General features: G+C 42.1%; 1 protein-coding gene across 1 annotated transcript in view; it reads right to left on the bottom strand.

The window, feature by feature from the left end:
- The window catches only part of AGBL1 (AGBL carboxypeptidase 1), a 733,865-nt gene that overhangs the window by 666,368 nt on the left and 52,816 nt on the right, over window positions 1–14,681 (bottom strand). The window contains exons 2-3 of the mRNA XM_055325935.1: window positions 2,741–2,804; window positions 675–821 (exon numbers count right to left, since the gene is read on the bottom strand). Of these exons, the coding sequence (XP_055181910.1) occupies window positions 675–821; window positions 2,741–2,804 (211 nt within the window). The remainder of the gene's footprint in view (window positions 1–674; window positions 822–2,740; window positions 2,805–14,681) is intronic.

The following is a 14,681-nucleotide window of genomic DNA, read 5'->3' on the forward strand; positions in this document are numbered from 1 at the left end:
ATGAGGTCACATAGATTTGCATGGGCCCTAAATCCAGGGACCAGTGTCCTTGTAAGAAGGAGAGGACACAGAGTAGGATACCATGTGAAGATGCAGGTAGAAATTGAAGCAGTATGTGTACAAGCCAAGAAACACCCAAGGTTGGCTGGAAACACAGAAGCTAGCAGAGGGGCAAGGAACAGATTCTCCTTCACAGCCTCCAGAAGGAACCAACCCTGCCAACACCCTCATTTCAGACTTTCCGGCCTCCAGAACTGTGAGAGAATAAACTTCTGCTGTTTTGAGCCACCCAGTTTGTGATCATTCATTATGGCAGCCCCAGGAAACTCAGGCACTTATATAACAAACTTCCACACAAGATGCTTCTTGTAGAAATATTCTGTTTGTTGTTGAAGGGATTCAGAACTGCCTGGGAGTATCTCCCCTTGGTCTTCCATATGCTCCATGCCCCATGTAGCCCATGCCCACTCAGGGCCCTGCCCTAGCACTGTACCTGGGATTTGCTGACATCCAGGACAATAAAATGATCTTTCCTATGGGGCTGGTCTTGACACCAGCACCAAAGCATCTAGGACCTCCCTGCACTTCCCCAAAAGAATCTCCCAAATGGCTCTCATGATAATAACCCCACAAGTGCCTTTTCAGCCATCTTCAGGTCTAAGGGGTGTGGGTACCTCGTAGGCCAACTTTGGCCAGCAGTCGGAAGAGGGGTAGGAGGATGTCATAGTCTGGAGAAGCTGTCCTCGCTGTGTCCACCAGAGTCTGCAGAAGGGCCTCACTGCCACCCTTACTGACCATGTAGCGAATCCTTCGGTCTGTGCCTGAGAGAGAGAGCAGAGGAGAGCAAGACCCCAAATAATCATCCTCATTTCCTAGAGCAGAAAGCAGACTTCACAGACAGAGACAGAGCAAGTTTATTGGCCTCAGAAACCAAAATTGTGTGGTTTCTGAAGCAGCTTGTGTAAATCTGTGCTTTTAGGTTAAAGGATTACAAAATGGAAAAATAACGGCATCTTTAAGAGCCCAGGTGTGTTCATCTGCAACAGCTGAAATGAACAGAATCCACTTTTCCTGAGAACCTGTTGAGTCTCAGTGCACGTATGTGTACTTGTGTATGTGGGTATATAAATATGCATGGAGGCTTACCTAGAATCATATCCTTAATGGAAGAGGGAATATCAGTACCCCTCTGGTATAGGCTTGAATCCTCTGTAACCAGAATTGGGATGATAGTTTATCTAGAATAACTGATTGATGGTATAGCAATTTTATGGAACTGGCTAGAGTGCTTCTTTAAGAAACAGACATCCAATCATCCATGTCAGGAGTTTTGAAAAGGGCCTGGAGCTACAATAAGGTATATTGATCTTCCCACCCAAGAATAGTGGCAAGCAGGGACCTCCCCCACCTTGCCCCAGGACAAGCTCAAAAGCAATGATTTCATTTCAACTTGGAAGGAGACCCCAGATCCCTGGGTGGCGCAGCGGTTTGGTGCCTGCCTTTGGCCCAGGGCGCGATCCTGGAGACCCAGGATCGAATCCCACATTGGGCTCCCGGTGCATGGAGCCTGCTTCTCCCTCTGCCTGTGTCTCTGCCTCTCTCTCTCTCACTGTGTGCCTATCATAAATAAATAAAAGATTTTTAAAAATCATATAAAAAAAAAAGGAAGGAGACCCCAGTGATTCTCCACACACTGCCACAGTTGATCTAACAAGGTGGCCAACAGGGTGGGACATTATCAGCAAAAAAGACCCTCTGGTTTTTTCATCCCAATGAACAAGAACATCCTCTAGTAAAGGAGTAGTAATCAGCACCTATATCAGAGGGAGAATTCCAAGGTTTCATTACAAGTTCCAGGCATCTCTAGACAAATTGAAGGAGGCACCATCCCAGAAGACAAGTGGCTTCACCTACAGAGGGTACTGCACTCAGAAGGCTGCAGAGAAGCCATCCTGACATTTGAGGGCGGCAGAGCCTGTGGGAGAACCTCAGTATGCCAGGACCCTTTCTCCTGGTAACTATAACCAGAGGCCCGGTGGCTTAGGAGGAACATTCACTTTGGTATTATCTGTTTGGTGTTCATATTTATTCCTAATGCGATGTGGCTGCCATATGCAGAAATGAGCAAATGTTCAAATGTCCAAGGAGGTATATTTCCAGGACCCTCACACTGAAGTGAGCTAGCAGAGGCATGCCTCAATTAACTAGCTGATTCCAGTGTAGCGAACTGTCATCTTTTCTCTGCAAACGTAATAGCTCACCACACTGCCAAGACCAGTTCCTGCCTCATATTCCCATCTGCACTAGACATGTTAGGAAGTTGCCAATACCTGGCTCTCTAAATGGGCCAATGGAGGGGGAATAGAGGAAGGGGAAGGGATAGGGTCATGAGAGCTATCTCTCTCCGACGACAGCCACTGGAGGATTTTGGGATCACCATAGATGAGTAGGATACCATGTGAAGATGCAGGTAGAAATAGCATAGAATAACCAGCCATAGCCAAATTTCCTCCTAAGTTTGGGTCACTATAGAGTGGGTGACAAGCCTGAAGAACCTTGACTAAACCTGAAGTACAAACAGCTCACTTTACTCTGGGTCTTATTAACCTCAATGAGAAATATGGGCTGGTGAGTCTGTCTCTGACAGAAAGCTGGAGCTGGAGCAACCCAACCCCCACCATGAGGCCATACAGTTTCTGGGACACACCACAGCCACATGCCCCCGCCTCCTCTTACTCACCGACTGAAAGCAGATCTCCAAGAACCTGGAGTATGGTCAGGATGGACTGCTTGTCAGAGGAGCTCTGCAATGAAAACACAGACAGCCATCTTTACGAAGGAATGCAAAAGGAGAGAAGTGGTGTGATCAGGGACGCCTGTGGACACAGCAGAGCTGTGCTCCCTTCCCTTGAGAAAGACTTCTGGCACTGAGAAATGTTTGAAAGGGTATTCTTTTAATGGAGGAGACACAGAAATAAGGGTCCCAAGGGCTCTGTCTCTATATTTAGCCTCCAGGACCCCTTTTGGGGGACCCATTTTGTAGTAACAGCATGAGGATGAAAGAATAAGCAACGAACATCACTCCTATGTGGAATTTAAGAAACAGAACAAACAGAGGGGAAAAAAGAGAGAGACCAACCAAAAAGCAGACTTTCACCTCTAGAGAACAAACCGGTCACCAGAGGGCAGAGAGATGGGAGGAGGGGGGAAACAGGTGATGCGGATGAAGAGCATACTTATCATGATGAGCAATGAGTAACAGAAGTGTTGAATCCCTATGGCACATACCTGAAACTAATATAACACCATATGTTAACTATACTGCGATTAAAATTTCAAAAAAAAGAAAAATGTGTTTCTTAAACAGAAGACAAAAAGAATAAAGAATTAAAAAGAATAAAAAAAGAAGCATGCTATGCTATACTTTACGCAGAGGCACCAAGTGAGAAGGAGCTTTGCCGGCTTTGTCATTTATGCCAGCAGGCTGAGATTTGTTTGAAACACGGGGCAGAGAGCAGAAACAGAAATCTGCTTCAGTGTTCTGAGGGAAAGACTTCCCTGAGTAGTAAGGATGAATTCTTATTTTCTCAAGAGAAACCTGAGGTAGCACCAAATGTCATCAGGTAGATGTTCTAGGGGATGCTTGCAATGCTTGATACTCTCCCCTCTGTTATAGAGAAGACAACACTGAGGTTCCAAAGGGAGAACTGGTTCAAGACCCCTGACATGACCCAATGTATAGCCCAGGCCAGGTTACTAAAACTCTTTGCACTTTTTTTTCTTTTCCTTTTCTTTTCAATCTCAATAATTTATTTATCTGCTTGTTGAAAGTTTGTACACTTAAATACCATCTTCCCAATTCCCAGGCCTGTTAACCACCATTCTACTCTCTGCTTTACAAATTCAGCTTTTTCATATTCCACACATAAGCGATAATCCTACAGTATATGTCTTCCTCTGCTTGACTTATCTCAGGTAGCATGATGCTCTCAAGATCCATCTATGTTGTTGCAAATAGCAGGATTCCCTTCTTTGTCATAGCTGAGTAATATTCCTCTGTGTGTGTGTGTGTGTGTGTGTTCTTTATCCATTCCTCTGTTGATGGAGTTTTGTTTGTTTTCATGACTATTGTCAAGCATGCTACAGTGAACATGGGTATGCAAATATCTCTCCAAGATTCTGATTTCAATTCTGTTGTATATATACCTAGAAGTGCTATATTATACAACTCAAGAAAATGAACTTGAAACAAAGATTTAAATGTAAGACCTGAACCTATAAACCCCTAGAAAAGAAAAACATGCATGAAAAAAAAAATCCCTGACATGAGTTTTGGCAACAATTTGTTGGGTAAGACACCAGAAGCAGCACAGGCAACAAAACCTAAAATAAACAACTGACAGTACAGTAAAGAGCTTCTGCACAGCAAAAAATCAATAAATTGAAAAGGCAGCATGAGAGAAGATATTCACAAAGCAAATATCTGATAGGTGACTGATATCCAAAATATATGTAAAAAATTAATACAACTTAATAGCAGAAAAACAAATAATCCAATATTAAAATGGACAAAAGACCTGAATAGATATTTTTCCAAAGAAGACATACAGATGGTTGATATGTACATGAAAAGATGCTCAACATCACTCATCATCAGGGAAATACAAATCAAAACACAAGGAGAGATCACTTCACACCTATAACAATGGCTTTTATCAAAAAGCCCAGAAAGAACAAATGTTGGCAAGGATATAGAGAAAAGGAAACCCTATATGCTATTTTTTCAGGTAGGTTATTTAAGGCAAAGCTTTAATCTTCATATTAGTAGATCTCCTGTTCCCCATCTGCTTCAAAGACCTCAATAACTCCCCCCTTACATGTAAGATAAAGTCAAAGCTCCTTAATAGGGTTTCCAAAGCTCCTCATGGTCTTATCCCACTTACCTCTCCAGCTTTATTATTCATGACTACACCTCTGCCCAAAGTATATCCTTCAGCAATGTGGAACTACTTATCATTTCCTGCTCTACCATGTAAGTTCTTGCCTCTGTATCTGATCACACTGTTCCCTCTTCCTGAGGCCTGCTCAATACCAGCTCATCCTTCAAGTGTACCAGTGAATTCCTGTAGGATTGTGACCCCCCCTCAGACACCTGAAAGCTGGGTTTGGGATCTCTTTATTTTCCACGTCACTTGAGCTACCTCTGGCAGCACACCCACCACATGGTACTGGCATGCTTCCCACCCTACTCCCACTAGATATTAATCTTTAGAGGAAGGACCAAGATATGTGTTTATCTGTATTCCCAGCACCTGGGACAGGGGCTGTTCCAAGGAAAGTGTGTAGTGTTTTTCAGAATGCAACCAAACTGAACCAGAAAGGAGCCTTGAAGTCCAGTATCATACCCCAAGGCAGAGTGGTGCTTACACTTTCTCCAAACCTGAGCTTAATATCTTCTAGTAACTCACACTTCAAAACCCCAGCCAAGACCAGGACTAGGGCGAGGCAAGTGAGGCACTAGCTTGGGCACAAAATTTTAATTTTAAAATGCAGTTATCAAGACAAATAATATTTCAATGCTATTATATAGCATTGAAAATCAAAATCAATGTAAAAAATATACATAATGAGTAAGGGGCACCTGGGTGGCTCAGTTGGTGAAGCATCTGCCTTCAGCTCAGGTCAAGATCCCAGGGTCCAGGGATCGAGCCCCATGTCGGGCTCCCTGCTCAGTGCGGAGCCTGCTTCTCCCTCTAACTCTCCCCCACTGCTCGAGCACTCCCTCCTTCTCTCTCTCTCTCAAATAAATAAATAAAATATTTTTTAAGCCATAATGAGCAAAATAGCAAAATTTAGCTCTTTAACTCCTATTCCAGGTGTGATGAGACACTTGGGGATCCTTAGGGACCTGGTATCTACACCTCCCCAGGAAAAAGACTTGGCTCTGCTCTGACATCGCCACTGGCCACTCTGCTCTAAGGAGGGCAGTTCAAAAGGCACTCGCTGATGTCTCCCACCAGGTGAGTGCCACCCTCCAGCAAATGTCATCCATACATGTGCACAATGTCAGGGCTCCTTGCCTCTTCTTAGTCTCCCCAGATCTGTGAACACAAACCAGGAAGCAGTGCACCAACTCAGCCATCATTCTGGGGAGTTTGCTGGTCTTTGATTCTGGCACAAATTCCAATGTGTGTTTGGTTGAGAACTGGGCAGGGGTGAGGTGGGGAGTCCTTATGTCAAAAGACCATGCTCTGGATGCCAGCTGTGTGTCCTACGATTAAACTCAATTCAGATACTACCTACTCAGAGACAGCATCAGATTGCAGGGGCTAAGGATTCAGACCTACAACACTGTCCCATGCTTCAGACTCTAGCCTCAAAGTCCAGGCTGTCAGTTATACAGCCGGCCTTAGAACAACACAAGTCTGAGCCGTACAGATGCACTTACATGTGGAATTTTTTCCCATTTGTCCCATTTTCTCTTCCTTATGATTTTAATAGCATTCTTTCCTCTACCTCACTTTAAGAATACAGCACATAAATATATGCAACACACAAAATAAGCATTAATCGACTATTTATGTTATCAGTAAGGCTTCCAGTCAACCATAGGCTATTTATTAGTTAAGTTCAGGGGGAGACAAAAGTTATACAAGGATTTTTGACTGAGTGCCACATTAATTCAGGGTCAAATGTACTTAAACTAGCTATAAATTAAAGATTCTCTCCTCAGGTGCCGCTAACTTACTAGAGCAGCTCACAGAACTCAGAGAAACATTTTACTTACTAGGTTACCAGTTTGTTAAAATATATATATATATATATATATATGTTCTAACTCAGGAAGAGCCAGATGGAAGAGATGCGCCGGGCTAGGTATGGAGAAAAGGCTGGGAGCTTCCAAGCTCTCCCAGAGCATCTCCACATGTTCACTGTTAACTTTAAAAATAAAACTGCCAGTTATTTTACCAGCAAAACTGGGTTTGTTTGGGAATAGGAGAGAACTGCAACCCGGAACAACTACCTTGCTACAGAACTACAGGGATGTCCCAAGAACGAAGAAGAGGGTAGTTGGACAGGGCTGCCATAAACAAAAAGTCCACTGGAGTAAACTGGGAGTTCAAACTATAGTGACTTTTCATTGGCTAAGTTGTGACAGTCTCCCAATAGCTGGGCTGTTAAGGCAAGAAGGGAAATTTTCTTCCTCCTGCTGGAATAGTAAAGTGGTAATGTCTATCTACTTTGGAAGCAAGTCTCTTTCTCCTGGGTCTGCAACTGACAAGTGGTGGGGCATGAGAGCTCCCCATGCTGGCCCCTCCACTGCATTCTAAACAAGGTTTACTTTTATTAATTTTTATATCACTAAGCTAGAAATTCTCTGAATACTGTCCTTTTTGAGGTTGACTTGTATGAATTTTTTAAAAACTAGGAGGGCACCTGGCTGGCTCAGTTGGTTCATCATGAGACTCTTGATCTTGGGGTTGTGAGTTCAAGCCCCATGTTGGGTGTAGAGATTACTTAAAAACAAAATCTTAAAAATGTATATATGTATTTCTTATTATAAATCACAATATCACAGCGGGACTGCAGCCCTTTGAAAGTGGACCCAAAGGTGGCTCAGGGTAAGGAACAGAGTCCCTGGGAATGATGTTCCTGATCAGCACTAATAGTTCTGGATCCACCTCCAAAACCCCAAATTGGTCTTCTTTCTGAGAAGAGGGAGAGGTATAAAAGGTAAAAGCCGGGTTGTACAATATTGTATAACTTGTGAAATGCTGGATTCATTATGAATGAGGAGCTAAGGAAAGGAACATAAGAGAGGAAATGGGGACATGAAAAAAAAAAGAGGAAAAGAGAAACACTAATACAGTAGAAACTTATTGAAGAGGAATAAAAGATCCAGATTTAATTTCCTTTCATTCAATTATTCATGCACTCATCCCACAAACGTTCACTGAAAACCATCTATGTTCCAGGCACCAGGCTAAGGATGCAAATTGATCAAAACACAATCTGCCTTCACAGGGCTCCAGGCCTGGCACATAATCAGGATCTAGGATGGTAAGGATCATGACACAGGTAAGATGCTACAAGGATTCAGGGAAGGAGCACTAACCTAGACAGGTCCATGAGTGACTACTCTGAGAAACGAGGGAGAAAGGGGTGGGAGAGGAGGTTTCCAGCTATGTTGCAGCCCCGTGTGCTCAAAGGAAAGCATGACAGAGAGTGGTGACATTGGGGGATGAAACTGCTTCCATATGACCAGATTGAATGAAGCAGATGGTGAAGGGAATTGTGAATTCCTGTGGGCAAGAACTAGGTCTTTTTCATTTCTGAATCCCATCTCCAAAGGTATAATAGATCATCCATATATTGTGTTGAATTAATATCTCAAGCTTAAGAATTGCCTGCTTTATTACAATGCCCACTAAAACTCCCTAAGAACAAGCATTGTTCTATATGCTTCTATTGTATCTGCCAGCAGGGATAGAGAGCTGGGCATACAGAATGCATTAAATCACCACCCCTAAATTGGTTTGACCTGTGGCCAACACACTTGGCTGCACATGCATGAGACATCCCTCTGTAATTGCTTCCAAGAAAACCCCATTTGTAGCAGTGTGCTGATGAAGTATGCATACCATACTCTCCCCTGCCCAGGCAAGGGGGCTTGGTGCATCTCCTCTGAGCTTTTCTCCATTTCATGTGATTGATTTAGAGGTCTAAGCCCAGATCTGGATAAGAAAACCTAAATAAACATCTGCTGAGATTTAAAAAAAAAAAAAAGATTTTTTCCCATGATTTAAAAAAAGAGAGAAAACATTAAAAACAAAACAAGGCAAAAAAAAATTCTTTCCTGTTTTTGATGCTGTTGTATAAGGACATGATCCTGGGTCATTGTTGACACTGTGAAGCCACTGAATCAACTATATGGAACCACCTACCTGTGGACTTTCAGATAAGTGAAATAATAAATAGCCTCACTTATAAAAGCCACTGTTATTTAGGTAGCTTGTTACTGAAATCTGATGTGATGGAGAAAAGAAGAAAATTTCACACCTCTACGTGCCCTCTTTGCAAGCATTATGGCCTTAATAAACAGGAAAGAAATTAATTTTGCAAACCACTATAAGGCCAGTGGAAACTACAGAAACTAAGAGACAGTATCATCATACAGAAGTTGCATTCATAATGCTCTCACTCAGCCCTGAGCCAGAATGAATCAGCACAATGCTGTTTTTCTTTAAATAAAAATTATGGCTATCAGTGGAGAAAATAGTGCTATACCAAATCTCAGCTGGCATTAATTTATGCACTGCTATATTTACCAACAAATATTTTACACTATTTAGAAGAATAACACAAAGCTATTATCTCACCCACTGTAATAATAAATGAGCAATTAAAGAAAGCAGGATGTGATGTGCCTCAATTTTCTTTTAATGATTCCTTTAAATGAATCATTGAGTAATCCCCTGTTGTTTAAGACTTTCCTATAAAAACTGGAGGGAGCTTTTAGGGAGAGGCAGGCAGTTGGAAGAACAAACAGTGTCTTTCACAGTCCGTGGGGTTTTGAACAGCAATCTTCTCAAATACTCTTACTCATTTGTTGCTCTCTTGCTTTGAAGTCACCTGTGGCTCCCAGTTGCTTTCCTCCTCCTGACTCCTCATGATAGTATGTAATTAAGACCCTTCACATCACACAGCCCTTGGAGGCTTACCTGCAGCCACACCGTTCATGCTAGCATGAAGCCTCCCAACAATACAAGACCAGTGACCATGCCCCAAGTCCATCATGGGTACCTGTGACTTCAAAATTTTCCCACATTGCTGCCACTGCTGGAGGACAAGTTCTCCCCACTCTGGCTTAGCCCATGAAACCTGCTTTTATTTCAATTCCAACCTCAAATACCCTTTCTATATGATAGTCCCAGCTAAGCTGCCTTCCCAGCACTCATTATCCAAAACCGCCACATGTCTGCTCACACTGGGCACTGCACAACTCCAGGGGGTGCCATTCACAAAGATTACAATGTGATTGGTGCATCTCAACATAGTACAGTGTGGTGCCTGGCCTCTCTGAAAATTGTTCACATTTGTTTTCCCACAACCCACTTTGTATATAACTTTCTGAGAATTCTTACTAGATCCTGGTTATTTTCTTATCTCCCTGTTCTGATTGTCTAGTGTGGGGTAACAAACTGTGCCAAAATTTAATGGCTTAAAACAACAGCCTTTTTATTATATCTCTGGATCTTGTGGGTAGGGAATTCGGGCAGAACTTGCCTAGGAGATTCTTCTACTGTCCACGGTGCCAACTAAAGTCACTGGTGACACTCAGCTGGTAGATGGGCTGGCTAGTCTGAAAGTTCTCTGATGGTGTCACTTGCATGTCTGACACCTTGGCAGGGATGGTGTCACTTTGGCAGGCTGGAGAACTAGGCTTACCATCGACTGTTGACCAGAGCATCTACATGTATTCTTTCCAGCGTGATGGTCATAAGGTACTTGGACTTTTTACATGGCAACTGGCTTCCCCCCGAACAAGGATTCCAAGAGGACTGGAGGAAGCCTCAAATGTACAACCATCACCTCTATTGCATTCTGCTGGTCTGTTGAGTCAGTGTTCCTAGCCCAGATTCGAGTGGATAGAATTAGGCTCCACTTCTGAATTGGAGGAGTAGTAAAGAAGTTATAACCATTTTTTAATCGTCCACACTCCCTGTAGTCCATGGGCTCCTCCAGAGCAAGCATTTTGTCCTGTTTCCCTTGGTACCCTCAGATCCTAGTGTGGGACCTTGCCCAGAGTAGACTCTCAGACAACTATAGAATGGAAACTTACTGTGCAATCTTCCAAGTCTCACTGTCCTTTTCTCTTTGATGGCTGGATTCACCTCAAAGTATCTTCCAGTGAGAACATCGTTACAGAAGTTAACAAGGTACACAGCTCAATTTTTTTATCTGCAACTGAACAAGCAAACTTAGTAGTTGCCCCTTATCAGCAGAAGATACGTTACAAGATCTCCAGAGGGTACCTGAAACCAGGGATAGTATGAATCCTATGTATGCGAATCCTGTATATGCTATGTGCCTTTCTATACTTCTGATTGAGTTTAATTTATAAATTAGCACCATAAGAGGTTAACAACAATAACTAACAATAAAATAGAATAATTATAACAATATACTATAATAGAACTTATATGGCCATGGTCTCTCTCTCTCACACAGACAAAACCTCTTATTGTTCCATACTTACCCTTCCTTTTGTGATGATGTCAGGTGATCAAATGCCTTTGTGATGGGATGAAGTGACAGGGGAAAAACTGTCCAACCTCACCCCATTTTGCATAGCACTCCTGATATCACAGAAACAGAGTACTAACTATTCTGCTATTATCTTCCCACAGATTGAAAGAACAAGGCTGTGAAATTCTAATTCTTGATCTCTAAAGAATAAGACAAAATCTCTTCCAAACTCATGAGCCAGGAGCACAGGACACAGCTCATAGCCCAAGAAAACCATATTGCCAAAAATAAATTTGTTCTTCCAGTCATGCAGTGTGAACACTCACTAGTGATGGTCCATTGATTAACTAAAGGTATTATTAAATTTGGAGTTGGTACTGAATGACCGAGTGCTAATCACAAACTGCAATTACCAAAAAGCGGTTATAACACCAAAAGTGGTGACAGGCAGTTCTCTGTCTACACACAAGGGGAAATAGGAAGAAGGTGCATCATTATTAGAAATATATTTAGGTAGAAGGTAAAACTTCCTGTTGGCTCTGAAATGGGCTCAAAAGAGAGAGGGGTTTTAGAAGTCCAAACCAAAATGTCTATGAATGAAATGAAATGAGATTTGTTTCAGTATTATGGAGACTAGGGTGGAAATAGTGGGGCATATAAAAAAGAAGTTTGCTATAATTAAGGAAGCTGGAGGATGGGTGACATGGTTTTATAACACAATGTTACAAGATAAAGTAAAACACAATAAAACAAAATGGTGGGTAATGTTTCCTGGCTAGAGTGTCTTAAATAGAACCTTGAGAATGAAGAGTCTCACTGGGATCTTTTCTCATAGTTCTCAGACCCCAGAATTTGACAAATGTCCCAGTCATATATTGAGTCTTATACAATTAATCTTTAAGAAAATTTTTGATCTTCCTCTTAGGTAAGAGGGTATCCACAATCCAGCGTGAGGTAGTATAGAATGTGGTCCATTTTTCACTCATGTGGCAGACATTGCTGATATTTACTGTGCATCAGGCACTGTGTTAGGCTCCAGAAACACAATGGGTAGCACAAATATGCACAATCCCTGTCCTCGTGGAGCCCCCAGGCTAGTAAGAGCAGCAGGTATTATCTAAATAGTCACTCAGAGGGATGTAAGGTTGCAACCAGGATAAGTGTCCAGGTTTTATACTGCATGTGACCATAAAATAGGCTTATTTCACATGAGTCACAAAAAGATTCCCTTAAGAAGTCACACTAAGACCAAGAACTGGAGAATAAGCAAGAGTTAACTAGGCAAAGATGAGAGGAAAGAAGGCTTGGGTTGAAATAAAGCAAAAAAAAAAAAAAGAGTAGTGTACAGAGTCTTCTGGCTGGCAGAAGCATGGCAAAAGTAAGGGACATAACGAAGGGCAATGAGGTTAGGGTAAGGAAAGGGGAGGGGAGTTTAGAAGGATGTACTTTTTTTTATCACCTTAGAATAAGTATATTTACCAAATACGCCTGTTTCAGCCTTCATCTCTTACCCCTAGCTCCTTCCTACACACATTCACACATGCTTGCACACTGTATTCCCATGGGTGGCCAGAGTCCTAGAAGTCTTTTCCCTTCCTCTATCAGCACCAGTTGGACAGACTTCATACCAGTTATAAAAGCATTATACTTTTTTAAAAGGTTCACTTATTTATTTATTTGAAAGAGAGAGAGAGCACAAGCAGGGGAAAGAGCAGAGGGAGAGGGAGAAGCAGACTCCTGGCTGAGCAGGCAGCCTGATGCAGAACTCAATCCCAGAACCCTGACTGAGATCATGACCTAAGCCGAAGGCAGATGCTTAACCAACTGAGCCACCCAGGTGCCCCCAAAGCATTATATTTTTAATTCAGATAAACTTACATTACCATAGCCTCTGTAAGACTTAATTTTCTTGCCCACACTTTTGAACTAATCCTTGTACCTAGCTCATGGGTACAATTGGGTTAGAAGTACCATAATGTATAGGAAATGCTTAGCCCTTTCCATTGGTCACAACAAATTGCTCAATAAACCACTGGTAAATAAATATGCACCATGATCATGCCCAACAAAAGGTGAATGAATAAAATTAGATCCAAAGAACCATTGAGATGCATCTTCCTTGATCAATTTCTCACCCTCTTCACAACGGTTCCAAATGAGCAGAATACTCATAACTGGCAGGGGGTGAGGAGTGAAAAACAAAACATGAAGAGGCTAAGGGTGTGTCCTCTGGGCAAAAATTGTTTGGAATCCTGTTACATTTGTTACCATCCGGTAAATGGTTAAGACTTTGAGTCATAATAATAATGACAGCAATCAACAGCATCACAGCCCTGAAAAGTTCTCTGATTCCTTTTAAATGACACTCATTGGAAAGCAGACTCCATCTCTATGTCTAGGAAGGCTGTGAAGTCACTCCAAAGCACAGTTGACAAATTACAGCATGAAACTTGCAGGTTATAATTCAAGATTACTGAAAAGAAGTGCCAAATAGTGTTCAGTTTTTCTGAATGGATCTAAACACAGCAAGAAAATAATACTTGCAGGTGCCTGCAACCCAAGGTTCAGCACCAACATTGAGGAAGTGAGTGGCTGCTTTCCTGTTCAACTAGCAGCTGCCACTTACTTCCTTAATCTCTGACCCCATCAAACTCCAAAACATACATAAAAGATTAAGAACATCCAAAGACAGGGAGGCTCAGCCCTGCCTCTGCACAGACACCAGATCAGTCAGTTTCCAAAAACACCAAGAAGATGTCCTTTTCCAAGCAAGCTGGTCTAAAGCACAATTATGAAGCAAGAAAATTTTGACTCTGCTTATGGTATCTCCCATTTTCAGGAAGCCTTGTTACCTCATGGCCTTGTTCCACCATGTGGGTATTTCCTAATCTAGCAGGTAATAGCCTTCCCCAGCCCACTCTGGAAGAGCAGGTTTTCAGAGATATTCTATACAGTTTGAGAGTCAAGACATAGGCATCAGGGTACAAACTGGCAACCCATAGAGCCAACAATACTATAACTGTTGAGTGTCCACTTTGTTTCAAATACCATTTGCTGCTTAATCTTCAAAACCATCTTACAATTTAGGTAATATTCTCCCTACTACACTGAGGGAAAGACTAAGGTTGAACAATTTGTACAAGAGTAACTTTTTCTCATTTTTTCTGAATTGAGTTTTGAAAGCTAGTAAGTTTGCCAAAAAGAAAAAAAAAAGACATGCTAAAGTAAATAAAGTAATATTTCTTTAGTGAAAACTCTTTGATTCTAGAAAGCAAACTGACAATTTTCAAACATGTCTGCAAATGCTTTGTCACACCCACCACCAAGAGATGGAATCATATCCTTGACCCTCTTCTTACTAAATAGAATGTAGACTGTAGATCTAATTACCTATGTGGAGTCATAAAAACCAACCCAGTTCATGCCCAGGC

Source organism: Nyctereutes procyonoides, unplaced genomic scaffold (assembly GCF_905146905.1).
Source record: "Nyctereutes procyonoides isolate TBG_1078 unplaced genomic scaffold, NYPRO_anot_genome, whole genome shotgun sequence".
NCBI lineage: Eukaryota > Metazoa > Chordata > Mammalia > Carnivora > Canidae > Nyctereutes > Nyctereutes procyonoides.